This window comes from Trichomonas vaginalis, chromosome V (genome assembly GCF_026262505.1).
Source record: "Trichomonas vaginalis G3 chromosome V, whole genome shotgun sequence".
In the NCBI taxonomy this organism is placed as follows: Eukaryota; Parabasalia; order Trichomonadida; family Trichomonadidae; genus Trichomonas; species Trichomonas vaginalis.
In genome coordinates this window covers 2,104,020-2,129,938 of record NC_067207.1, presented here as the reverse complement: position 1 = coordinate 2,129,938, position 25,919 = coordinate 2,104,020, and the positions used below count along the sequence as shown (strand labels likewise).

Here is a 25,919-nt window from a genome sequence, read left to right as displayed (position 1 = left end):
GGATAAAATAAACCATTTACTCTTTCTTTGCTTCAGCTTCTTTAGCTTTTGCTTCAGCTTCTTCTCTAGCTTTCTTCGCCAGCAAACGTGGGTTCTTTTGTCTTCCAGCAGCTAATGCAGCAAGTTGTTTTTCACTAAGTTTTTCTCTTTGGTCTCTCTGGCTTTTGTTCTTGTTTTTGTTCCTTCAGTTCGGATAAAATTTGCTCACGAATTTCTTTCTTCAATGCTTCAACATCTATGACCCCTTGAGTCTTGTCCATATGACTTGTCTGAGTCATTTGACTGCAGATAAAAAACAAAATTAAAACTTTAACCGATGTAAAATGAGCTTGTCAAAATCAGAACGAGAGTCTATTATATTAAATGACGCAAGAGGAATACAACATCCTTTCTATTACGTAAGTCAGAGTAAAGATGGTAAAATATACGTAAGAAAAAGAAAGGTTCCATTAGCGAATGCAGAAAGCGACAACATTAAGGTGTATGGCAAGGATGAAGTCCACGAAGCCCATATAAAACCTTCTATTCAAACTGAAAAGTCAATAGAACAAGAAGAAAAGAAGCCAGATGTACTTTCAATAACGAACCAAGAGCTTATTGCAAAGTTTGTGAATTTCATTGAAAAACAAACCGAGTCAAAGAACCCTGACCCGCCAGTGAAAGAAGTTGAGACAAAAGAGAATGTACAGTTCATTGAAAATGTCAAGAAACAACTTCCACCACGAATGCCAAGAAGAAGAGTGAGAATAATGAAGTAAATAGATATTTTTATCCGAAGTAAATACATGCAGAACGAACAGTTAAACGAATTTACTCCAGCAGAGCATATTCATCAGATTCGCTCATATTTCGATATCATAGACAATGCAGTTCAAATTGGTGACACTAATAGAAAATATTCTGACGCAAAGATTCCATCACAACTGGAACTGCTAAAGATAACACATGGGTAACATTCAATCTCTCACCTCCTGGTGAAAATATGTTGGACCTTTACAATACATTCATTACGTATAAAATGGAAGGTCAATTTATTGTAGATAAAGAAATTGGTTCAGGTTCCAATAAAACAAACCCACCAGGATTTTGGATTGGTTTCGATGACGCTTTCTATGCAGTTGCTGGATATCAAATCCTTGCAAATGGTCGTATCGTATATTCTCAAGACAACGCAAGAGAAGAAGCATATATAACTTCAAACTCACAAACTACCGAACAAATAAAGAAAGTAGATGTTTTCTCAAAGACTCGACATGAAGATGTATGGAGTCATTCGGAACATGCAGAACAGGACAAATTGTTAGTGGTCCAATTACAGCAGGAAAATCATTTGATTTTAAGCTTCGTTTAAGAATTCCTGTTAGAAGATTCCTTCCATTAGAAGCTATTCGATTTATTCCAGCTTTTGCAGGAAACATTCAGCTTAAAGTAAAGTTCAGTAGTGACGCCTTACAATGCACATCTATATCTGTAAATGATATCATTGCTTTCAATCCAACTCTTAAAGTTGCATTTGCTTCAGATTCAAATCCACCGACAAATAAATTTGTTCCATGGAATGAACCATTCACTATGATAACGAAGTCAGTAGAAGCTAGTGGAACAGTTACTATTACAACTGTAACCCAACAACTATTTCGAACAAAGATGGATTTTAATGAATGTTTCATTCATCCAAAGTCATTCTCTTTAGACCCTAACATTTATACAGAACTTGTAGAACATTATACAAACGAGGCTTTATGTTTTCCTGTTAAAGTTATGGATTGGATTCCTATGGATGGTTCATTCTCAAAGAATACAGATAGTTCAAGTGCAACATTTACAGCAGCTTATACGCCTATTAATGTTAAAAGTATTTGGGCACTATTTAGAAAGAAAGACAACTATTATGTTAATTTTGAGAACCCTAAGTTTAAATATCTTCAGCTTTCCATGGGAGCTTATGGAAATATGCCTGCAGAACCTGAAAAATCATATGGACCTGTATTTTATGAAATGGTTGCGAACGCTTGCAATACAAACAATGATATGATAGGATTTAATGAAGATGTTATGAGGTCATTGGTGGATGATGGTAGTGTGGAACATAAATGGGATAGTTATGACAACACACATTTCTTATGTGGTTTTCCAACAGAAGTGGACTTTTGCTTCCAGCAAGGTCAAACATCTACTGCTCCAATAACATACAAATTGTCTGTTAAAGGACCTATTGAACTAGCAACTGAAAATGTACCAAAGCCACTTATTGGATTTATGAGGGATTGTTGCTTTGCCATTCAGGTGCGTGCTAATGGCATCCCCATAATAAGATTAGATGACTATAACTTAGCTACGGACGACAGTGAGGAATAAAGGATGAACGTTTATTTTTAAAGCTTATAAATGAGTTCTTCATCAAGCTCTCGTGAACCTTCACCATCTATGAAACAAACTTTACCAAAGGATTATGGAGCACCTATTGAATATTTTTACGAGCTGCACAATGGCAAAGAGCAGTTTCACCAAGGTTAGGTGTTCCACCAGCTCCTGTCAAAAATAGCATTTGGTCAAGTCTTATATAAGATATGGTCTCCCACTAGGTTTGCTAGCTACAGCAGGAGCAGTTATGATGTTGAAAAGAAATAAAGCAAATGTTGTAAATAATACTGAAGTAGCTGAAGTTAAACAAACTCCAACGCCTTCACAAGCAAAACCTTCAATGACTCCTGAACCTATGAAAGTACAAACTCCTGTTCAAAAGTCAACTCCTAAACCGACTCCAACATTTAAACCAGAACCTACTCCTCAAATAAATCGTAAAACTCCTGCGTTTCCTTACTGAAAAAATAACGTTATTTTTATTTAATATTAAAATTTTTATTTGATTGAAATGACAAATAAAGTCACTGAAGCAATGAAACAAAAGTTTTTGGTAGAATACATTAAATCAGGAGCGATTCCAGAAGGTTTTTACATTCATACTATGAAGGATGGTAGAGTTCAGTTTAGAAAGATAAAGCAACCATTAGATAGAGAAGGAATTTTGAGAAAGATTAAACTTCATGAGGACAACATTGCTGAACTTAAGAAGAAGTTAGAAGAGTTGGAGAAAGGAAGAGAGTTATAAAGCAATGAATTCAACAGGGTGAAAAAAGAGGTGAAAAAAGAGGTGAGATCTCACCGCTTCACCTAAATTTATTTTTGTGCTATGTTTTCATACGTGTGAGGGTGGTGATATCATTAATTTTTAAGTTTATTTTTATATTTTATTTTTATTTTATTTTTATATAAATGACGAAAACTATTGAGATAACAAACTACAACGGTCATGAGTTCAAGAATTTGTTCTTCGTTCCTCGTGAAAATACATTCTATCAGATACGAGGGAGAAAGGGTAAAGTTAGTTTGAGCGTTTATGAAGGAATGAAGAATGGAAAGTTTATACAAGCATACGATACAAACGGTAAACGTGTTTCATTAGCTTTGTCAAAACTTACTAACATTTATTTTGACAGTGACTTTGACTCTGACGATTGGAGCGACAGCAGCGATACTGAAGAATATGAACTATTGTGTGAAGCACAGCAATGGGAAGAGTTGCAATACTTTTGTAAGTGAGAACGTTTATTTTTTACATTAGTGAAGTGAAGTGGTTGGCGGCTTTGTAAATATTTAAGGTTAAGTTAGTGTTGTCGTTTGTGTTGTAAAATATACGTTAACGGTTTTGTAAAGTGTCAAATTCACATATAATGGGTACGGTGGAACGCAGTGCCTCCGTACACATGATATGTATACTAACTATCATTCTTTTTGCGAACCGCACAATTACAAATGCTTTGAATGGCAAAAAGGTGTCAATTCGATCCAACTTCAATTCATGCTCTATGACTGGGTTCACAAATGGACACCCATAGTTTCCAAAGTTTCTTCCATTGGATCTACCTGCATGAATGAAGCGTTTAACTCCAAAATTGCATGCTATTTGGACAAATCAAGAGCCTGGAAGAACATTAACATTAGAGTTAACGTTGCAATCTTAGAATGGAATGATCCAGAGCATTTTCTCGGAGATATACAAAAAGCATTACATCTTTCCCACTTCCAGAAGATTATGTCAAATCATTTGAAGAGAATTGTTACTCCAAAATGATATTGAAACAAAAAACTGTTACAAAAGGTTCTAAAAAACAGAACAAATACAAAAAATTCATTCAGAGTGTACCAGGAGGAGATTATCAAGTTTTCAAGTCCGAATGGGAATCAGAAGACGAAGACATTGATGACTTTGATTAACGAAAATTACATTTTATTTATTGTTTTTGTTTTTAATTAAATTATTATTATGCTCATTTTCTTATTTTGATTTTTTCTCATTATGATATAAATAATTTATTAATGCATTTATCCAATAATTATGCTATGATATTTTTATGCCTTATTTCATTTCTCTTATATTTGATAATCTGGTAAAATATAGTTCAGACTATAATCATTTTAGATTATTGATATATTTATATAGGTTAGAATAAAATTAGTTTCATTTTCTACTTTTATTTTGAATTAATAATTTATAATATCAAATATTATGGCGTAACCTCTCCTTTAAAATATAGATATATATAGGCCTATAGAGTTTATTGGCACTCTCAAAACTCTAGAATTTTGAGTTTACTATACCCTTAAGCTCCTTATGCATAAAGTAAGAGAAAGGGACAAACTATCCAGTGTCACTTTTCAAAGGAATAAAAAAAATAATAAAGATGGGGAACAGGACAAATTTGCCACACGGCACTTTTTTTAAAAAATTTAATGAAGCGGAGCGATACTCTGCTGCAGGAGCCCCAAGGCTCCCAATCATTACGAAAGGGAGCCTCAGGGCTCCTGAGAATCCATCAGCAGAGGCCTTTTCATTTGGCCTCTGCTGATCAAAGATTCGGCGAAGCCATTCTTCGTCTCAGGAGCCCCAAGGCTCCCAATCATTACGAAAGGGAGCCTCAAGGCTCCTGAGAATCCATCAGCAGAGGCCTTTTCATTTGGCCTCTGCTGATCAAAGATTCGGCGAAGCCATTCTTCGTCTCAGGAGCCCCAAGGCTCCCAATCATTACGAAAGGGAGCCTCAAGGCTCCTGAGAAACCTCTTTGAGAAGGTTTTCTTTAAGAAAACCTTCTCAAAGATGATTGTCAGCATTCACTCAAAATCTACCAAGAGTTTCAAAGTTTCAAATCTATCTGAAATGAAGCTTTGAATCTCTTGTATATCTAATTGTAGAGGTACCTTTTCAAAATGTCTTCTATTGATTAAATTTAATCAGTAAAAGTCATTTTGAAAAGGTACATCTCTATAATTGCTATTGAGCATTCACTCTTGGAACCTTGGAGCTCTTGTGTAGTGCATGAAAACTCCAAGATTCTAGCATAAAACATATATCATAGACATAATTTCTTCAAATATAATTTAAGGTTATTTTTTTTAAAATTAGAAAAGCGTAATTTAAGGTTATTGAAAAAGTGACACCTGGCAAATTTGTCCCGCACTCCATAAAGTAACTTTTTGGAGCTGTTTTAATGTCAAACGATGTGAAAGAACAATATTGGACTATTTAAAACATGTGATTAGCATTTATACCTGATGGTATCAGCAATGCGATGCATGAAAGATCAAAAAATTAAAATATATTAATTTAAAATTTAAAGACTAACAGCTCAACTGAGCTGAACATTTGTAAGGTAGAATAGATATAATGGTGGTTCTAGATATAAAATATTATCGATAATTGTTAGTTTTCATGCTGAAGATGTATTGCAATACAAAATAAGTTAAAAAATACGTTTTAACTTTCAAAAAGCAGGTGCTTTACATTGGTTTATTGTATTTCGATTCATCCATAAGCTGTATTATGGAAAGATGAAATCTGTTCGTCATTTCAAAAGAAAAAATGTAAAACGAACTTGAAAAAAAGAATGATTTATACTATGTTTGGATAATTATTTTGATTTGTAATGATTTTGAGAATTTAGTTGATTTTTTATGACATTTTAAAATTGAATATGACGGTTAAGATTTGAAAAGATGATCGAATCCTCCATATTATTGCACTAGGAACAAAAAGATTCAAATTTATTTTTTGGAAATTTCGTATTTTATTCAATTATCGAAAAAAAATGACAAAGTTTCACTGTTATGATTATAGGTCGATTATTAGATAATGTTATTCCATAGTCCATAGAAGATATATTTTTCATTTTATTTTTGATCAACAGTTAATTTTATAACTGGCAAACTAATTGAGTAAGTTTTTCAAAGAACCGTCATTTTTACAAAAATGACTTTAGAAGGATTTTTAATATAACTATGGATAAGGAAAATAATAAAATTGCCAATTTTGTTTTTTCTCAATTTTTTTATGAATTTTTTTTATTTATCTAATATTTTTTAATGGAGTCTGATAACGAAACTAGACATCGGAATACAGGCCGTAAGTCGCGTGCCTGCTCGGATGCCTCTATGGCATATAGTCCGAGCTATGAAGGACTTGTTGACTTAGCAGGCATCGTCCAAACGATTTCAATCAATGAAAACTTTGCAATTTCCATCGAAACAGTCAACTACGAGTATTATGATTACGAAACATCATTGCTTCTTCGAGAATTACCAGAATCTACGGCAGCAGAAGTTCAAGAGGAGACAACTCCTCCAATGAGACTAATTTCTCTTGCTACACCAGTAGCAGAACAACCAAAGCAGTCCGAACCAGAGCCACAGCGTAGTGTTTCTGGATTTCCACCACCACCAATGCAGGCTACTCTTGTTATGCCATCAGAGACAAAGAGCCCAGAAAAAGAAGGCGAAGGCAAGGATGACATTCCACCAGAAGATGACGAGGAATTCAAGACAGTTTACTACGAGACAAGATTGCTCGACTTCAAGGGAATTGCCGGTGATGATCAAGACAAGGAAGAACTCCGTTACTTTGGTAACGCAACAAAGGCTGAGTTCGAATCCGATCTTAATCTTTCCTTATCCGACGACGACGAGGCTGAAGTTAAAAATGACGAGGTTGATAATTCACAAGCAGACTATTCCAAGTCAACATACGAACGCTTCACCAACTACACATTCCAAGATATTGTCCAAGCTGATCCAACACTCAAGCCATGCCCAGAAATCAAGATCAACCATTCCCATCCAACAGAAGTTGATTTGGATGACCAACTCGCTAACAACGAGCAAGTTAAGAAGTCACTCAAGTCACCATTCTTAGACTTGGATATCGTTAATGAGCTCGAATCTAAGCCGAACCCAATCTACGACAGATCTGTCCTTGATTTCGTCCAAGCAGCAGAAATTGGTTCAAACCCAGTTCTCAAATGCTATGGTCCAAAGATGAACGCACTCTCCTTCAACAAAGAGGTCCAGAACCCATACTGCCCAGAGTCCAAGACACCAGAGTTCATCCACCTCTTCTCCAAGTACAAGACTCCACCAACTCCAGAGTCATCCAAGTTTATGCCAGATGATTCATGCATGAGACACAACTTCTGCTTCGAAAAGGACATCATTGAGGTCCTCCCAGAAGAGTCTGCAATTCCAAAGGCACCGTTCGCCTTCGTTAACTTGATCGATTTCCAGATCAATGCAGAAGTCATCGAACCAATCATCTGCAGCGCCTTCCTCTTCAACGGAGGCAAGATCTGCACAAGCAGATGGCAGTTCACACATCCGAAATGCAGAGACATGATGAAGGATACAGGTGTTTATCAGAACGACTATCCAAGCGCCGGTTTCGAAATTGGCGAAGGCGAAATGTACCTCGTCATCGAAATCAGACGTCCACTTCTCGTTTCTGCTGGTCTTGAAGTCAACGACTACTACATGAAGCCAGAAGATCAGAAATTGAAGCTCAAGGCTATCGAGTGTGTCAAGAACTCATATCCAAGAACAAAGGCAATCTACACAACATTCGCTGTCATCTGCACACCACTTGCCAGAATCTTGGACAGCTCAGCCGCCCTCGAACTTCCAAAGCCACTCATCGTCAACCAGCCAGCCACACCAGAGCTCATCGAGAGAATCATCCAGAAGGACGTCACAACACACGAACTTCAGAAATTAGACTGGACAATCAAGCTTCAAGGCTTCAAGTTCAACGCCACAAATATTACAGAAGTTCAGGACAGAGGATACTACGCCGTTCTCCAGACAATGCCAAGTGTTTCATATCCAACAACATTCTACATCAACAAGTTCTTCTTCGGTCTCAGAAAGGTATCAATCAAGGCACAGCGCCATGTCAAAGCACGTAACATCTTCGCTAAGATTTCTCTCTACGCCGGACCAGAGAATACTCCTCTCAAGTCCATCTACTCTCCATTTACAGGAAAGCGCGAAGCTGTTGTCTACACACAATGCTGGTACCACAACGAGCGCGCCCAGTTCAACGAAGTCTTCATGGCCGAAATTCCATATCCACTTCCACAGAACTTGCACTTCCACGTCGAACTCTTCCACGGTGTTGCCCAGGAATCAATGCTCGACTCACAGTACATTGGCTCTGCCGATGTTCCATGCTACGACGAGAGAGGCCACTTCAATCCACAACTTGCAACAGTTCCAATCAGCATCAAGGACCAGAAGGCCGATGCAGCAGATGAGAAGAAATCAACAATCACATTCTCAACAAGAATTCGCTCTACATTCTACTCAGAAGATCCAAATATCCAGGACTTCTTCCTTACAGCCTACCAGACAAAGATTCTTGTCCCATCCTGCATCGAGAAGGCCCGTGCAATCTACATCAGAATCCACTTGCTTTCCCTTCTCCAGATTGTCATCGCCGCCATCTCAAAGCAGCCGTACAGAGCTTGCAAGGTCATGTACATCATAAACAAAGTCTGTGGTCCAGCAATGGGCATCGAACTTAACAAGGTTCTCCACACATGGGCACTCAACTACGCCTTCCAGTCTGCATCAGAGAAGACACAAGCACACCTTCCAATCTTCTCAGCATGGAGCGAGTTGATCGAAGAGATGAAGGAGGCAAACGAGGATCAGCACCTCGTCAACTTCTTCTTCATCCTCATGTTCAAGTCTCTTGCTGTTTCCAACAACAAGACATATATGGGAGCTGCCGAAGCATGGGTCAACGCATACTTCAAGCACCTCTTCCTTTATGTCACAGACCAGAACCAGATCCGCTTGAGAACAGACAAAGTCGGCTGGTTCGTCAACGCTCTCTTCGACATCGGAAAGTACACACTCATAGGAAAGATCCTCAACCTCGCTATCAAGCACAACTTCGACAAGTCGAACGAGATCGTTGTTCTCCAGAGACTTGTCAGAAGAGTTATCAGTCCACGTATCTTCTACGTTCTTTCTGTCCACTACACACCATTCAAAGATCTTTATCTTTACATGTTCAACAGAATGTACGTATCAATGAACAACGAGACATTCTCAGATTTCGCCTTCACATTGTACCACATCAACATGTGCCTCGACCCAGGAATGAGGAAGGAACTTGCAGCATCATACGACACAATGAAGGGCTTCAAGACACCTCTCCAGGGCTTCTTCTACTCAGATATCGATGCAACACAGATCTCAGATGCAGATTTCCAGTCGTACTGGGATGGAATCGATCACCGCTCATTCTTCAAGATCTTCCACCTCTATGCGACAATCTACAACTACATGATCAACTTCATCCCAGAAGAGTTGGCTGCACGCGCACAAGTTGAAGTCATCCACGCAATGCAGAGAGGCTTCATCGCACAGTTGTTGCCACTCAATAGAGTCACAGCTGATGAAGACATCATGGAAGTCATGCAATGCTACTTCCAGGTTGTTTCAGCTCACTTGGCAATTGATAACATCGCACTCACACTCGGCGCTTTGTGCGATTTCATCAAGCGCCATCCACAACAGACAATCAAGTTGTCCAACCCAATCTTCTCTGTCATCCTCAAGTACGTGTTCAACCTCTCTAAGGCTGACACTGAATCTGCTACGAAGGTCATCGATACAATCTTCGATCCAAACTTCGGAACAGAAGTCTTCGGAATGGCTCTTGCATCTCTCGCAATGGCTGTCTGCACAACAAAGACACCAGTGCTCGACCTCACTGTCCTCAAGCCAAAGAGCCCTCTCGCTAGAGATGTTCCAAAGATTATCCAGATGAGAGAGAAACCACTCGATGAAAACATTTCGGCTTTCATCGCAAAGAATGTTATCTCTGTCTTCTATGAGTCCCAGAGAAAGGAAATTTCTGATTCCTTCAACTCATTCTTCGAATACTTGAAGACAAAGGCTAATGACCCACTTCCAAAGTTCAAATAAGCGTATTATTTTATTTTAAACACTTTATTATAGATAAAAAGTTAAATTTATTCTTATGATTAAATTGAGTGATTAAGAAAAATGAATGGATTCCGTTATTTTGAATTTTTATTTTTATGATGTATTTTGTGAATTGTAAAGTATTCAAACTCAGATCCGTTTGGATTGAAAAATTGAAATGACCTCATGATATTTTATAAATGGAAATGATTAATTCATGTATTTTTCCCAATCATGATTATCTGAACTCGATCCGTTCATGATTAGATGGTTTCAAGAATTATTGATTCATGTTAAAACGAGATATTTAAAAAAAAATTAATCAAAATAAAAATGAAGAAATATTATTTGAATGCATTCGCAATGTGATATGATTTGATGCGATTAAGATATAATGAAATCAAATATATGTTAAATGGAAAAAATATTGAATTGCAAGAACGGAGAAATAAATTCTGAGATCAGATCCTTATCCTGAAATATGTTGTTTTTTCCAATCCCCGTATTGATTAAACGAATCGAATCTGAAAATAAAATAATATCCGTTAAATGTTGAAATCCATTGAGATATTTAGTTGATTTTTAGAATATGCTCTGAATTCTAAACGTAATGTTGATGGAATTATCAATTATGAATCAGAATGGATTCGAATTGAAACGTCAACAAAAAATTGACAATTGGATTTGACAAAATAATTTGGATTCATAATTGTAGCATGATTCGAAAAAGATTTAAAACTTCAATCCAAAATAAATGTTTACAATATTTTATATTAAACATCAATAAAAAACATTCTTTATTAGATTGCATACCTTATTTTAGATTAAAATTAAAAAAACAGTATGATGAGAATTCAAACTGACCTGCTATAACATTCAATTTTTTATAATTGTAAAATTTTTTTAAATCAATATCCAAAGTCACCCACTAAAATATTTCCAAGACTGAAACAGTGACGATTTTTTTGATACTTACATGTCACATCATCATTTCGATTGCCATTCAAAATTTGTGAATTAACTATAAAAGTGTCAAGATTTATAAATTACTGTATATCAATTACAATCAATTGTACAGTAAAATGTTAGAAAATAGATTTCAATGACAATTTTTTTGTATTTAACATGTCACGAAAAAACCGGAGTGACATAATTCAAATAGAAATGATGTTAGATGAGCCGATATCTCTTGATCAGGATGAATTTGGCTGCTCTTTATTCGAACCTTTTCCTCAGGTTAACCAGTTTGAAGAAAGTGCCTCTGTTGTTTTCGCTCCAATCATCATAAATCAGCCAACAGAGTTATCAAAATCCCCAATAAACATGTTTGTCCATAAATCAAGATGGACAGCTGCAGAAGATGACAAACTCACGGATGCAGTCAGGCGCTTTGGAGCTAAAAATTGGGGAAAAATTGCAGAATATGTTGGAACGAGGACAGGAAAGCAATGTAGAGAGAGATGGATTATCCATCATGATCCATCTTATAGTCATGATGTCTGGACCCCAGAGGAAGATCAGATCCTCTTAGAAATAAGATCAAAAATTGGAAATAAATGGTCATCAATTGCGAAGCATCTTAAAGGAAGATCAACCACCAGCATTAAGAACAGATTTAAATTTTTATGCAATCATAATATGGTGGAACCTATTTTAATTGAAGCATCCAAATTTGAAAACCAAGCACCCAAGTGTTATCCTCAACGTGAAGAATTTCAAGTTCCGACCTGTGTAAAAGAACCAAAAGAATCGGTATTTGATGAATTTTTACCGTTAATTTATTGAATCGGGGAAAAAAAAGTTGTTGTTTGGAAATTTCTATTGTTTTATTTGTTAATAAAATTTATTTTAAATAGTTTTTTATTGTTTATGTATGTTTTAAATGCTGAAAAGATTATATAACAAATTTTTATTTTAAGCAGTAGATATTATTTTGTAATTAAAATGTATATTATATAATGTTTTATTTCAATGTAAGTGACTGGTTTACCTATAAATGCTTAAATAAAGATTAAATTTGTTATTATGAATTAATATAATTAGATACAATAAAAATACGAAAACTTATTATCACCAACGTAATGTAAACCAAGGTATGAAGTGTACTTCGAGTTTATTATGAAATGATGGAATATGTTATGTAAATAATTTTAAAAAAATGAATTGTTTCCATAAAAATAAACAAGTTTCCATTGAAACATTATTTTTACAATCATATTCCTAAAGAAAATGAATTATTTCATTTCAATTTTCGAAATCTTTTGAATTGAATTGATTCTGAAAAATGTAAAGTTGCTTAATATTTATCCCAACAAATGTGATTACAATTATCCTTTATCAAAATTTTACAGAATTTCAAATGCTAATCAAAATAAATGATCGCATAAATCATGTTTTTGTACTATGGTCATTGTAGTTCCAAAATTATTCAGATTCGAGTCATTTTTGATCTAACATGTCATGGAGGATAATTCTATCGTAGCCGATTCAAAAACTCAATGTATTTTCCCTAATATATACATGTTTTAGAAAGTAAAATTCAAATTTTAAAAAATCATTTTTATTCGTGAGCAAAATTTTTAGATGAAATCGGTCTGGGATTCTACAAAGGCTGCTTTTAATTCTGCTAAATCTGCTGTAAAAGATAATGCAAAGAAACTAGCAACTAAAGTAAAAGAAGCTTCTACTCCAGAAGATCCTATGGGTTTCAGAGTTTTATTATCTGAATCGCAAGAACTTAAGAGAGAGGCCAAAACATGCGCAAACAAAATTCAAGTCATCAGGATAAACATTCTTAATGTAGCAAGTACTATATACGATATTGCAACGAATACCTCTGAAATTCTTCAAACCGAAGAATCTCTTCAATATAAGCAATCAATTGATGTTTATCATGCAAATATGAAGAAACTTGCAGATGAGCTATTACCTTTATACGTGGAAAAGCCTTACGACGATGTTCTGAAAATGATTAAGGAACTCCCCATTATTCAAAGAAGTTTCAGATATTCATGATAAAATAACCCTCAATAAAGCCATTAATAAAGCTCAATCTGCAATATCAGAGAAAAGTGCTCAAAAATCCAGTGATAAAATTGCTGATTACAATAAACAACTACAAGATCTTCACTCTACCATTACAGAGAAGTTGACACTAATAGATACCGAGATGGCTAATGCCAAAAGAAAATCATTTTTGGCGCTCACATTCTATTTTGAGCAATTTATTACCGCATCTGAAAAAATCGGTCTTACATCGCAATAGAAATATTGTTAAATCTTTACTGTATATTTTTGAAATTATAATTTTTTCACCTTATTAGGATAACATTTTTGCAGGTAATATTGACATTAGTCATTAGTTACTAGAGTTACTTCTTATTTCTGATCCTGGAGAATCAACAATGAAAGAATCGAAGATAAATAGCAAAATAAAAATTTTGGAATAATCATTTATTAATAGCTCGTATACATCTTTCACGTTTTACAAGAACCATTTGATCGTTAATTTAATTTTCTTCATGTCTGATAAAACAATCTGACATGTAAACTTGATCTTATTATTTCATTTTTCTGAAATGTTACCTTGTCTTTTATTTTATGGGCAATTAGTTCACTCTGAAGATTATCCTCAGGCAGGAAGGATAACTGCTGATGTCCTTAATATTAGAGATGGGCCTTCAGTTGGATATTCAATTATTGGCTCTTTGGATCAAAATCAAGTGGTTCAGTTATATGACGAAATTGGCGGTTGGCACAAAATTAAATACTTTAAGAGAGATGGTTATTTTAACAAAAAATTTTTTCAGGAAATAAAAGATTTAATTCCTTCTTATCCCAAGGTCCCTATTTTGCAAAATAATACTCTTCTTGACAAGAAAATACAAATGAATGGAAGCGGTTTTCTTTGTGCATGTTATTGTGGTGGATATAGTGACGTGCAGCGTATAAATGATAAATTCGAACTTTTGAGATCAGAAATTATTATCAATGAAGATGGGTCTGTAAATGACTGGAATCTTCTTGCTATTAGTGCTGCAAAAGGAATCGATTACATGCTTGTAGGGAAATTTGATTTCCCTGCTCCAAACCAAAGAGAAATTTTACAATGCGAAGACAGTCAAGGTAGATTCCATTACGTTGTTGGAGATGGAAGTTCAAAAATTACTTATGATCCCAATCCAGGCAACAATATTGACTACTATAAATGCAAAAGCAAAATCTTCATATCTTACTAATTTACATGATTACATTTGATTAAAAAGTTACTGTTTGTTTTCTTTGAATTATTAACTTTTTTTTAATATATTGCGATATGGATATTGTTGAGTACTAGAAAAGAAAAATATATTGTTACAAACAATACTTTATTAGTTTATATTGAAAGATGAAAAATTATTCAATCAAACATCAGTTTGTTGTATGATGTATAGCACCATTAAGATACAAACTGTAGTCAATGAGGAAATCTCTTTTAATTGTTCAAAACTCCCAAGATTTCTCATTGATATCAAAATAAAAAAAAAACTATTACTACATTGTTAAAAGAAAATAATTTACATTACAAAAATATCAGCAGTTTTCATGAACTACTCGATCTCGATAACGCTATTAAGAATATCATCAAGATTTTCTCTTTCAATCACACTGATAGGTGATTTTATACATCCTGTAAGCTGCATGATTAGATCGTCAATTGATCCGTCACAATAAAATCCCAGTAAAACTGAAGGATTAATACTTTCTTTCTTCATGGATTTCAATTCCAAATCAAAGAATGAATCGTAAGGAGGACTGACTACGGCTTCTTTTGTAACATGTGGGTCGAAATAATAAAAATCTTCTAAATCAAAGCCAACAAAGTAATAAGCTGATGCATTCTGGCCACTAACGAAGCCAAGTGATGATTCAATGCATAAGCATAGTAAAAGGAATGATAAATAGGAATCATCCATCTTTGATAATCCAAATAAACTCGGAATTAGTATCAATGCTGGATATTTAGTATGTTTGATATCATTAGAATCTAATGTTAAGTCTTGTGAGATTATACAGCTCAAATTTAATGTGTCAAAAATTAATTTTATTGTAGCTGCCATAATTGATGGTTTTGCCCATTCGCCGACTGGTAATCCAATAGCAAAAGCATTTTTTGTTAGATTCTGGATTCCAAATGGTGCAGATGGTATATCCAAAAATAAATCCAATGGATTTACATTTTGTCCAAAAACTTGGTCATACAATGAACGAAACTTTCTATGTAATTTTAGAATATATTGGCAAAGTAATCCTTGTGTTGATCTAAAGCAACATCCCCATCCTTTATCAGTTGTAAGAAGGGAGTTCGCAAGGTCTGATAAGTTGTATCTATAGCAAAATCGTGGAATATCCGCAATAACATCTTTGATCTCGCGGTCTTCGCCATTTGTACTTATCACTTTCATTCAATTGAACTGCATTTGACAATTTTATAGGATCCGTTTGATCGTACATTTCAAATCATCTTTAAATACATTTATAATTCATTATTTAACTTATTTGATCCGAAAATCATCAAATCTTCTGAAAAAATCCGCTCAATCTCAAATGGTTCTTGTAAAACGTGAAAGATGTATACGAGCTATTAATAAATGATTATTCCAAAATTTTTATTTTGCTATTTATCTTCGATTCTTTCATTGTTGATTCTCCAGGATCAGAAATAAGAAGTAACTCTAGTAACTAATGACTAATGTCAATATTACCTGCAAAAATGTTATCCTAATAAGGTGAAAAAATTATAATTTCAAAAATATACAGTAAAGATTTAACAATATTTCTATTGCGATGTAAGACCGATTTTTTCAGATGCGGTAATAAATTGCTCAAAATAGAATGTGAGCGCCAAAAATGATTTTCTTTTGGCATTAGCCATCTCGGTATCTATTAGTGTCAACTTCTCTGTAATGGTAGAGTGAAGATCTTGTAGTTGTTTATTGTAATCAGCAATTTTATCACTGGATTTTTGAGCACTTTTCTCTGATATTGCAGATTGAGCTTTATTAATGGCTTTATTGAGGGTTATTTTATCATGAATATCTGAAACTTCTTTGAATAATGGGGAGAGTTCCTTAATCATTTTCAGAACATCGTCGTAAGGCTTTTCCACGTATAAAGGTAATAGCTCATCTGCAAGTTTCTTCATATTTGCATGATAAACATCAATTGATTGCTTATATTGAAGAGATTCTTCGGTTTGAAGAATTTCAGAGGTATTCGTTGCAATATCGTATATAGTACTTGCTACATTAAGAATGTTTATCCTGATGACTTGAATTTTGTTTGCGCATGTTTTGGCCTCTCTCTTAAGTTCTTGCGATTCAGATAATAAAACTCTGAAACCCATAGGATCTTCTGGAGTAGAAGCTTCTTTTACTTTAGTTGCTAGTTTCTTTGCATTATCTTTTACAGCAGATTTAGCAGAATTAAAAGCAGCCTTTGTAGAATCCCAGACCGATTTCATCTAAAAATTTTGCTCACGAATAAAAATGATTTTTTAAAATTTGAATTTTACTTTCTAAAACATGTATATATTAGGGAAAATACATTGAGTTTTTGAATCGGCTACGATAGAATTATCCTCCATGACATGTTAGATCAAAAATGACTCGAATCTGAATAATTTTGGAACTACAATGACCATAGTACAAAAACATGATTTATGCGATCATTTATTTTGATTAGCATTTGAAATTCTGTAAAATTTTGATAAAGGATAATTGTAATCACATTTGTTGGGATAAATATTAAGCAACTTTACATTTTTCAGAATCAATTCAATTCAAAAGATTTCGAAAATTGAAATGAAATAATTCATTTTCTTTAGGAATATGATTGTAAAAATAATGTTTCAATGGAAACTTGTTTATTTTTATGGAAACAATTCATTTTTTTAAAATTATTTACATAACATATTCCATCATTTCATAATAAACTCGAAGTACACTTCATACCTTGGTTTACATTACGTTGGTGATAATAAGTTTTCGTATTTTTATTGTATCTAATTATATTAATTCATAATAACAAATTTAATCTTTATTTAAGCATTTATAGGTAAACCAGTCACTTACATTGAAATAAAACATTATATAATATACATTTTAATTACAAAATAATATCTACTGCTTAAAATAAAAATTTGTTATATAATCTTTTCAGCATTTAAAACATACATAAACAATAAAAAACTATTTAAAATAAATTTTATTAACAAATAAAACAATAGAAATTTCCAAACAACAACTTTTTTTTTCCCCGATTCAATAAATTAACGGTAAAAATTCATCAAATACCGATTCTTTTGGTTCTTTTACACAGGTCGGAACTTGAAATTCTTCACGTTGAGGATAACACTTGGGTGCTTTGGTTTTCAAATTTGGATGCTTCAATTAAAATAGGTTCCACCATATTATGATTGCATAAAAATTTAAATCTGTTCTTAATGCTGGTGGTTGATCTTCCTTTAAGATGCTTCGCAATTGATGACCATTTATTTCCAATTTTTGATCTTATTTCTAAGAGGATCTGATCTTCCTCTGGGTCCAGACATCATGACTATAAGATGGATCATGATGGATAATCCATCTCTCTCTACATTGCTTTCCTGTCCTCGTTCCAACATATTCTGCAATTTTTCCCCAATTTTTAGCTCCAAAGCGCCTGACTGCATCCGTGAGTTTGTCATCTTCTGCAGCTGTCCATCTTGATTTATGGACAAACATGTTTATTGGGGATTTTGATAACTCTGTTGGCTGATTTATGATGATTGGAGCGAAAACAACAGAGGCACTTTCTTCAAACTGGTTAACCTGAGGAAAAAGGTTCGAATAAAGAGCAGCCAAATTCATCCTGATCAAGAGATATCGGCTCATCTAACATCATTTCTATTTGAATTATGTCACTCCGGTTTTTTCGTGACATGTTAAATACAAAAAAATTGTCATTGAAATCTATTTTCTAACATTTTACTGTACAATTGATTGTAATTGATATACAGTAATTTATAAATCTTGACACTTTTATAGTTAATTCACAAATTTTGAATGGCAATCGAAATGATGATGTGACATGTAAGTATCAAAAAAATCGTCACTGTTTCAGTCTTGGAAATATTTTAGTGGGTGACTTTGGATATTGATTTAAAATAATTTTACAATTATAAAAAATTGAATGTTATTGCAGGTCAGTTTGAATTCTCATCATACTGTTTTTTTAATTTTAATCTAAAATAAGGTATGCAATCTAATAAAGAATGTTTTTTATTGATGTTTAATATAAAATATTGTAAACATTTATTTTGGATTGAAGTTTTAAATCTTTTTCGAATCATGCTACAATTATGAATCCAAATTATTTTGTCAAATCCAATTGTCAATTTTTTGTTGACGTTGCAATTCGAATCCATTCTGATTCATAATTGATAATTCCATCAACATTACGTTTAGAATTCAGAGCATATTCTAAAAATCAACTAAATATCTCAATGGATTTCAACATTTAACGGATATTATTTTATTTTCAGATCCGATTCGTTTAATCAATACGGGGATTGGAAAAAACAACATATTTCAGGATAAGGATCTGATCTCAGAATTTATTTCGAGTAGGGGTAATTTTGGCTAAAAGTGACACACCCGTGAAGGGTGTGATTACCGATCGGTAATTTCGACAGTTTAGAATTTAAAATTTTTTATGGAACTGTTGCGAGTTTCATAAAGAATTTAAGGAATATAAGCAAAGATTTGAATCAAAATCTTAGACCTAAGCCGCTCGATTCGCTCGCGGCTTCCGCGAATTACAGATCAGCAAAGATTTGAATCAAAATCTTCGAACTAAGCCGATCGCTTCGCTCGCGGCTTTCTTTATTATTTTAAATTTGCATATTTCCATCAAAAGTTCATAAGGTAAAAAATTTCGTTTATATTATTGCAAAATAAATCTTCATTATCAAAATAATATTAAATAATAATATAATATAATTTATAAACAACTATTATTTAATAAAGTTTAATTGCCAAGGTTCATCTAATTTTTTGATTTTTAATGTTTTATGAATTTTATTTATCATGTATATATCTAATGAAGATTATATATGTAGAAGATAAGTACCTTAATATGTACGTAAATTTTAATGAAATTTATACAACATTATAAAAATTTATGAATAAAAACTTGATATAAAATAACATTTTTATTTTTACTAAGAAAAAAAAAGGTTTTTGATAATAAATTTATTTTATTTCGAAAAAGTAGCAATAATCGTAAAAGGGTATTGATAGGCTTGCTAAAGTAACTAATTTTAGCTGTCAAATACTTTTGTATTTTGAAGTAAATTAGTATAAATTTGTTTTTACTTTTATTTCGAAAAAGTAGCAATAATCGTAAAAGGGTATTGATAGGCTTGCTAAAGTAACTAATTTTAGCTGTCAAATACTTTTGTATTTTGAAGTAAATTAGTATAAATTTGATATTATTTTAACTCCCTTTGAAAACCTCAATTTTCCATACAGAGGGAACGGGAATAGCATCCAATATTCCCTGAGAATGGTTGCGCATTCTCAGTTCCCTCTATATTTCGAACGAAGCTCTCATCGGTCTTTTTTTTTAATACTAAACGTTTTTTTTCCTGTCACTTTTAGCTAAAATTTGGGTTTGCCATCAATAATTTGCTCGGCATCAATGTCAAAAATTATTCTAATTCTATTTGTGATTTAAATTCGATCGTATTATCAATACAAAATATTTCCGCATAAATTCATAAAATCTCTCAAAATTTGTGTATCTTGCGGATAGATTATTGTTTGAAACTGTAAATCCATATCATCGTCAAAATGATGATTGTGATGGAAATATGGTGAATAAAAAAGAATAAACTTATTAAAATACTTATCAAAACTAGACATATAATTGAATCAAAATTAAAAATTGAGAAATTTTGCCATGAGAAAGTTGAATTAGCATATAATATTAAAATAAAAATAATGTAGCGATTTAAAAATTGTTCAATCTAATTATTTATTCTTTAAAAATGAAACTAAATAATTATTTTTCCAAAAAATATTCGAAAATGAAATTTTGAGTTGTATTTTAACAATTTTTAATGATGAATTTTGAATTTGCAAATAATTTTGGAGTTTTCTGATATTAACTAAAAGCAGTAGAAGGAGTTCTTAAATGAAAGCCGTCCAAATACATTCGATTTACTGGAATCTGATCATATATACAATTCTCATGCCTTATCAACTTAAGATCGAGCAGTTTTTCCTCAACATCTAACAACTACAATATTACGCAATCAAACTTATTGTTCGAATATTGCAAGAAAAAAGCTCAAAATACTTTATAGCAAATATAAAACGATTTCAACCTTAACATCATTCCAAATTCGATGAACATTATGAATACAATTACGAGATTATACCAAATATACATTGTTTTTCCTTAATTTACTCTTTATTTCCATAACAAAATACTTTTTTTTTCATAAATTGAAACAGGTAACATCTAATTTGATGCCCATACATTTGAGAACAATTTCTTGATATCCAGGCTATTAAAAAATTATGAAAGTTTAAATAAACTAATTTTTACAGAAGAAATGGAATCGTTATTGATATCATATTTAAAATATGATGGCTACTCAGAAGTTGACTGATACCCTGCTTCTGCTGGTGTTCTGTTTAGATATATTACTAAAATTGAAAGAACAAAGCCAGATAGGACAGCACCGATGATGTCCTGAATAATCTGTAGAGGAGAGAATATATTGAAATGCGTTTGGAGTAAGCTTTTGAAAGGAACTTCAGAGAAATCGATCCAAGAATAAAAAGAAGTCTGTATGAATATATGAATTATATTGAGAACTAAAATACTGTGAAACCCTATGAAAATATTACGTTCAAACTTCTGAGGTAATCCAGATAAACGTAGATCTGTAAATTCCGCATAAAATTTTAAGAATGTAACAACGAAGGTCATTATACCGGAGAAGTCTATTACAAAATGAGCCATATTCAGAAAAGTTAGTAGTGTTTTTATTGATTTGTGCTTAACTCTCCATATAATGTAAATTATAGTTTCTACGGTGAAGTATGTTACAAACATACCGATAATTAATGCATTTTTCCAGTAATGAGAGCTCTTTTTCGATCCATGGTTGTCTGTATTTCTGAGAAATCGTAAAATGACGATTGATATTGAAACATAAGGCATAGCTTGAAGCTGAGGACTTATGATAAGGAAAATGTAGTAAGCAGGGAACGAATTCCATCTGTTAAACTTAAGATATTGCAAAAATAAAAGAGGTGTAAGTAATGAAACTGATATCCAAAAGAAAATAGAAGGCCATGTCCTTTTAAACGTGTTTTTCATTGCATATTTAATTGAAATTATTAATCTGTAAAGGTAGAATATGAACAATAAGAGGAGAAAGATCTCTGTTATCCATAACAAAGAATTCGTATAGCAAAAAGCTAAAGAACCTTCAATATGGCACCCAGTTATATTCATTTTAAAAAAATTAATTTGAGGAAAACATTTCTTCACAAATATTTTAGATTTCAACGTTTCTTCCCTGGGTTTCAAATATAGATTTCTCAAGAAGGGTATAGCATCTCATGTATTTGAAATTACAGATTAATTCTCTGAAATCTCATTTCTTTTATATGAGAAATTATATTATAATGAGATATGTAATAGCTTATGCTAAATTATCCGAATTTACAATAATTTTTTTCAAAATTTTTTTTAACAATAAAAATAATCGCTCTAAACAAAATTCCTTTTTTACTTTTGATTCCTAATGATGAATTTTGTAGTATTTTTCTGAAAATGTTACAAAATTATTTGATTTATTTCAAAATTACAACATTTCTAATGGGATTTTCTACGAATTATAATCCACGTGTTAATCTGGCGATAAATGCCTCTTTCTCTGGATCTCTGTGGTCCTGTGTGTCAATTCTTGGTAAAGATTCTAAGAATCTCATAATTGAACTAGACTTCTTTCTAGCATAGTCAAAAGCTGTCAATCCTTCACTATCCTTTGCATTTATATTAACAAAATTGACAGCAAACTTAGCACCTTTTAGATTATCAAAAATACAAAAATAATGAAGAATTGTTTTTCCAACTTGATCTGGACTTGAAATATCTGCTCCATTCTGTTGGAGAAAAACAATAGAGTCAAGCCATCCTTTAATTGCCAATTCAGTAATATAAGTTTCTCCATGTATGTTTCTGACTTCCAAATAGCCATTTTTAATGGCATATTTTGTAGCATCTAAATCATTTGCCCTTAAAATATCATTTAAGAGAGGAAAGAGATCTTTATAATAGCAATTGTTTGGATCTAATTTTTTGAGACGATTAATGTAATAATTGTCAATAATTTCATTTTTAATTGAAATAATTGGCTGATTTTCTGTTTGATTTTGTTCTATGTTTTTGTTTGATGGTTTAGGAATCTCGCTCTGGTATGTTTCTTGATTATGTTGTTTTTTTATTTCTGTGTTTTGATCATTAGATTTTTTGGAAGTTTTATCTGGAAAATTTTGGGCAGATGTTTGTAAATTGTTTTGTAATGATAAGTTAATTTCTTGAAGAAGGGGTATTCTGAGAAGTTGTGACAAAATTTGAAGAGTTGAAGAAGATTCGTGAAAAGTACTATTAGTATTGATATGAATGTTTTGAATTATTTCGAATATCTCTTGTGGATTGTAAAATTTTGGAAGATGATTTAATATTTCAGAAAACTGGTTGAAATTCAGCCTTGAATTAATCAATATGCTGCATATCTGGTCTTTAGTTCGTAATTGATAAAAGTCATCATCACGGCACCATTCATCTATATGAGTAGTATAATATTCAAAGTCAATATCCATAAAATTATTTTCATGTCATTTTTGACTAATAAAAATGTGTAAATTTATGACTCAAGATCACATAGTTTGTATTCGAAATGTATAATTATTATGATGGTAAAGCTTTGGGGTTCAAATTCCACCTTTGCATTGAACAGAATGATTTTTAAAATTTCATAAAAATATCTGAAATGTATTCAAAGGTGTAAAAATTTAAAAACATAACTTTACTTTTCCTTAATTCCACTAAAATAATCTTTGCTGAAAGTAATCAAAATTCTTTTCAAGTAATTATGATATTTTCTATCCTTACACTTGAATCTCGAGCACTTTTTTAATTGCCATTTAAAATTTCGATCCATTAGATAGGGATATAACAATGACTTTTGTTAGACATGTTACTGGGGGTCGTTTAGAGACGCTTTCCTAAAGCTGAGCACAAAAAATCTAGGAATTCTTCCATGGATTATTAGCAAAAATACAATCCTTCTTTAATTTTTTCATTTAAATAATTTATTTAAGCTTATATAAACAGTAGTATTCAAGGGAAGCAAATCGAACATAGGAAAACATTTCTTCACAAATATTTTGGATTTTAACATTTCTCTGTCAGAATCAAATATGGGTTTCTCAAGATGGGCCTAGCATCCCATGAATTTGCAATTATAGATTAATACTTTGAAACCTCTTATAATGAGATATGAAATAACTTTATATATATCCTAAATTGCCCGAATATCAGACCAGGTTCGGTATTCTCATTTAAGGATGCACTTACGCCTGCTTGACATCCTCTCAATTTTTTGACACTTAATATTAGTACCGAAATTCACCGTAAAATAACATTATTTTTCTTTTCTGATTTAAAAAATTATATGGTTATACTATGCTAAATAAAAATAATAAATAATTTCTGCAAAATCTTTATGATTTGAGTCTCAAATGTCAAAAACTTGTGAGGATGTCAAGTGGGCGTGTTAAACGAAATTCTCTTAATTTCATACTAAATGATTTATGTGAGTGTTAACGGCAATCTCCAGATTTTTTTTGAAAGCATTCTCAAAGTCATTGACGTAATTGGAAATCCCTAAAACAAAAAAATTTCATTTTTTCCAAATAAATATTACAAATGCACTTATCCGGATGTAAGATGTATCGAGATACTTCTAAACCAAGTTATACAAACCTTTATCATCTCGAATCTAAATCAATAAACAACAGACCTTTTTACCATTTGAATGTTTTTCAGATGCCATTATAAGTTTTATCACATCTGTAAAATCATTTTCATATGCATAAGATAGTGCAGTTTTGTTATGATAATCTCTTATATTTTTATCTGAGCCATGAGAGATGAGGATCTCTGCAATTTCTACAAGATTATTTATTGCTGCTAAGTGAAGCGGCGTATATCCATGCACATCTTGCTCATTGATGTTTGAACCATGTGAAATTAGTAATTCAACGATTTCTTTTCTTTCATTCTCTATTGCAATAAAAAGGGCAGTTCTACCTCGATTATCTTTTAAATTTACATCAGTACCATTTAAAATAAGAAGTTCTGTCATTTCTTTTCGAATTCCATTCGATGCCCAGTGAAGAGCAGTGTCCCCATTATTATCATTTGCATTTATATCAATACAATGTGTGATAAAAAATTCTGCTGTTTCTATTTTATTATTCATAGAAGCATAGTGAAGTGGATTCCATCCATTGCTGTCTTGTGAATTAATGTCTGCACCTTGAGAAATAAGATATTCTGCAATTTCATTATAATTATAATCAGCTGCAATATGAAGAGGAGTTATTCCCGATATTAAATCATCTTTTGCATTTATATCAGCACCATGTGATAAGAAATATTCACATAGAGATTGAATTCCAAAACAAGGAGAATGTGAAAAGAATCTATTGATATCATTTGTTTGATCCAAATAAACAAAGAACGCCTGAATATTATGGTATATACAACAATATTCTATTTCAATTTCTATATTATGTTCATTCATCAAGAAAGTAATAAAGTCAATATTGTGAGAAATAATTGCATATTTCATGCAATCATCATCAGGTTTCTGTTTTTTCAAACATTCATACATAATATCAGGATTTCCACCCAAAAATGAAAATTTTAGGCATTTAAGAGTGATATACGAGTTGAATTTTGATATCAATAATTTAAAACAATTAACTGCACCATGATAACAACATAATTCTAGCAAATTACACTCTAATCTATTCTCATGCGGATATAATGCACTATATAGGAGAGTATCTTTATCAAAGTCGGATCTTTCTGTGAATAATATAAATAATTCTATGTCATCATCCATAATTGCTCTGTAAATTGTTTTTTCTTCATGAATATCTAATGAATATATCTTGTCATAACAGTCATCATAATAATTTTTATCCCTTTCATTAAGAAGAATTCCATATTCTTTATGAACCAAAAATTTGAATAAATTAGAGATGCCATCGGGCTCTTTTGGTTGATATTCTTTAATAATCTTAATGAATAGAGAGTAATATGACTTAAAGTAACGATTGTTATATTCTGATGCAGTTGAAATCATACTTAATATCCGAGATATTGAAAAAATCTTAGTTTCAATTAGTTTGCTTTTAATATCATTGTAAATTCTGTTAAGTTCTTCTTCATCGAATGTATTTAGCCTATATATCAAATAGCATTGA

The 25,919-nt window shown here is 32.2% G+C and overlaps 12 protein-coding genes and 2 pseudogenes across 14 annotated transcripts, besides 13 other annotated features; 8 read left to right on the top strand and 6 right to left on the bottom strand.

Moving 5' to 3' along the window:
* Positions 1-3,785: part of a mobile genetic element that runs on past the window's edge.
* Positions 20-278, bottom strand: TVAGG3_0264610 (annotated as a pseudogene). Its single transcript has one exon. A coding segment is annotated over exon 1 (259 nt).
* TVAGG3_0264600 (uncharacterized protein) lies at positions 324-758 on the top strand (the record flags this gene model as incomplete). Its single annotated transcript, XM_001582929.1, has 1 exon — positions 324-758. One exon carries the CDS (start codon positions 324-326, stop codon positions 756-758), a length of 435 nt encoding a protein of 144 aa, XP_001582979.1.
* Positions 2,615-2,827, top strand: TVAGG3_0264590 (uncharacterized protein; the record flags this gene model as incomplete). Its single annotated transcript, XM_001582931.1, has 1 exon — positions 2,615-2,827. One exon carries the CDS (start codon positions 2,615-2,617, stop codon positions 2,825-2,827), a length of 213 nt encoding a protein of 70 aa, XP_001582981.1.
* TVAGG3_0264580 (uncharacterized protein) lies at positions 3,277-3,603 on the top strand (the record flags this gene model as incomplete). Its single annotated transcript, XM_001582933.1, has 1 exon — positions 3,277-3,603. The coding sequence occupies one exon, from the start codon at positions 3,277-3,279 to the stop codon at positions 3,601-3,603; it is 327 nt and encodes a 108-aa protein (XP_001582983.1).
* Positions 3,604-3,785: a terminal%2Cinverted (terminal inverted repeat of canonical_Maverick-1_9 transposon ID:TVAGG3_0264570).
* A 77-nt stretch (positions 3,786-3,862) lies between these two features.
* On the top strand, positions 3,863-4,278 carry TVAGG3_0264560 (annotated as a pseudogene). The gene has a single exon. A coding segment is annotated over exon 1 (416 nt).
* A 364-nt stretch (positions 4,279-4,642) lies between these two features.
* Positions 4,643-4,664: a mobile genetic element.
* Positions 4,643-4,664: a terminal%2Cinverted (terminal inverted repeat of Kolobok-1_TV transposon ID:TVAGG3_0013400).
* A 24-nt stretch (positions 4,665-4,688) lies between these two features.
* Positions 4,689-4,748: a mobile genetic element.
* Positions 4,695-4,720: a mobile genetic element.
* Positions 4,695-4,720: a terminal%2Cinverted (terminal inverted repeat of MuDR-7_TvMULE4 transposon ID:TVAGG3_0264540).
* Positions 4,749-4,782: a terminal%2Cinverted (terminal inverted repeat of MuDR-4N1_TV transposon ID:TVAGG3_0264520).
* Positions 4,749-5,521: a mobile genetic element.
* Positions 5,493-5,521: a terminal%2Cinverted (terminal inverted repeat of MuDR-4N1_TV transposon ID:TVAGG3_0264520).
* An 894-nt stretch (positions 5,522-6,415) lies between these two features.
* TVAGG3_0264510 (dedicator of cytokinesis DOCK family) lies at positions 6,416-10,348 on the top strand (the record flags this gene model as incomplete). Its single annotated transcript, XM_001582935.2, has 1 exon — positions 6,421-10,320. The coding sequence occupies one exon, from the start codon at positions 6,421-6,423 to the stop codon at positions 10,318-10,320; it is 3,900 nt and encodes a 1,299-aa protein (XP_001582985.1).
* A 1,139-nt stretch (positions 10,349-11,487) lies between these two features.
* TVAGG3_0264500 (RNA polymerase II transcription regulator recruiting protein) lies at positions 11,488-12,105 on the top strand (the record flags this gene model as incomplete). The annotated part of the gene is made up of 1 exon (XM_001582936.1): positions 11,488-12,105. The coding sequence occupies one exon, from the start codon at positions 11,488-11,490 to the stop codon at positions 12,103-12,105; it is 618 nt and encodes a 205-aa protein (XP_001582986.1).
* Positions 12,106-12,875: 770 nt separating this feature from the next.
* On the top strand, positions 12,876-13,604 carry TVAGG3_0264490 (uncharacterized protein; the record flags this gene model as incomplete). Its single annotated transcript, XM_001582937.2, has 1 exon — positions 12,904-13,335. One exon carries the CDS (start codon positions 12,904-12,906, stop codon positions 13,333-13,335), a length of 432 nt encoding a protein of 143 aa, XP_001582987.2.
* A 294-nt stretch (positions 13,605-13,898) lies between these two features.
* Positions 13,899-14,558, top strand: TVAGG3_0264480 (family protein-related family; the record flags this gene model as incomplete). The annotated part of the gene is made up of 1 exon (XM_001582938.1): positions 13,899-14,558. One exon carries the CDS (start codon positions 13,899-13,901, stop codon positions 14,556-14,558), a length of 660 nt encoding a protein of 219 aa, XP_001582988.1.
* A 300-nt stretch (positions 14,559-14,858) lies between these two features.
* TVAGG3_0264470 (protein delipidation) lies at positions 14,859-15,784 on the bottom strand (the record flags this gene model as incomplete). Its single annotated transcript, XM_001582939.1, has 1 exon — positions 14,910-15,764. One exon carries the CDS (start codon positions 15,762-15,764, stop codon positions 14,910-14,912), a length of 855 nt encoding a protein of 284 aa, XP_001582989.1.
* A 319-nt stretch (positions 15,785-16,103) lies between these two features.
* TVAGG3_0264460 (uncharacterized protein) lies at positions 16,104-16,852 on the bottom strand (the record flags this gene model as incomplete). The annotated part of the gene is made up of 1 exon (XM_001582940.2): positions 16,139-16,822. The coding sequence occupies one exon, from the start codon at positions 16,820-16,822 to the stop codon at positions 16,139-16,141; it is 684 nt and encodes a 227-aa protein (XP_001582990.2).
* Positions 16,853-17,876: 1,024 nt separating this feature from the next.
* TVAGG3_0264450 (RNA polymerase II transcription regulator recruiting protein) lies at positions 17,877-18,233 on the bottom strand (the record flags this gene model as incomplete). The annotated part of the gene is made up of 1 exon (XM_051228420.1): positions 17,877-18,233. One exon carries the CDS (start codon positions 18,231-18,233, stop codon positions 17,877-17,879), a length of 357 nt encoding a protein of 118 aa, XP_051098150.1.
* A 729-nt stretch (positions 18,234-18,962) lies between these two features.
* Positions 18,963-18,992: a terminal%2Cinverted (terminal inverted repeat of MuDR-3_TvMULE3 transposon ID:TVAGG3_0264440).
* Positions 18,963-20,018: a mobile genetic element.
* Positions 19,989-20,018: a terminal%2Cinverted (terminal inverted repeat of MuDR-3_TvMULE3 transposon ID:TVAGG3_0264440).
* A 2,057-nt stretch (positions 20,019-22,075) lies between these two features.
* Positions 22,076-23,243, bottom strand: TVAGG3_0264430 (protein ubiquitination; the record flags this gene model as incomplete). The annotated part of the gene is made up of 1 exon (XM_001582941.1): positions 22,254-23,243. One exon carries the CDS (start codon positions 23,241-23,243, stop codon positions 22,254-22,256), a length of 990 nt encoding a protein of 329 aa, XP_001582991.1.
* A 1,181-nt stretch (positions 23,244-24,424) lies between these two features.
* TVAGG3_0264420 (spectrin binding) lies at positions 24,425-25,555 on the bottom strand (the record flags this gene model as incomplete). Its single annotated transcript, XM_001582942.1, has 1 exon — positions 24,425-25,555. The coding sequence occupies one exon, from the start codon at positions 25,553-25,555 to the stop codon at positions 24,425-24,427; it is 1,131 nt and encodes a 376-aa protein (XP_001582992.1).
* Between the last annotated feature and the right edge of the window lie 364 nt (positions 25,556-25,919).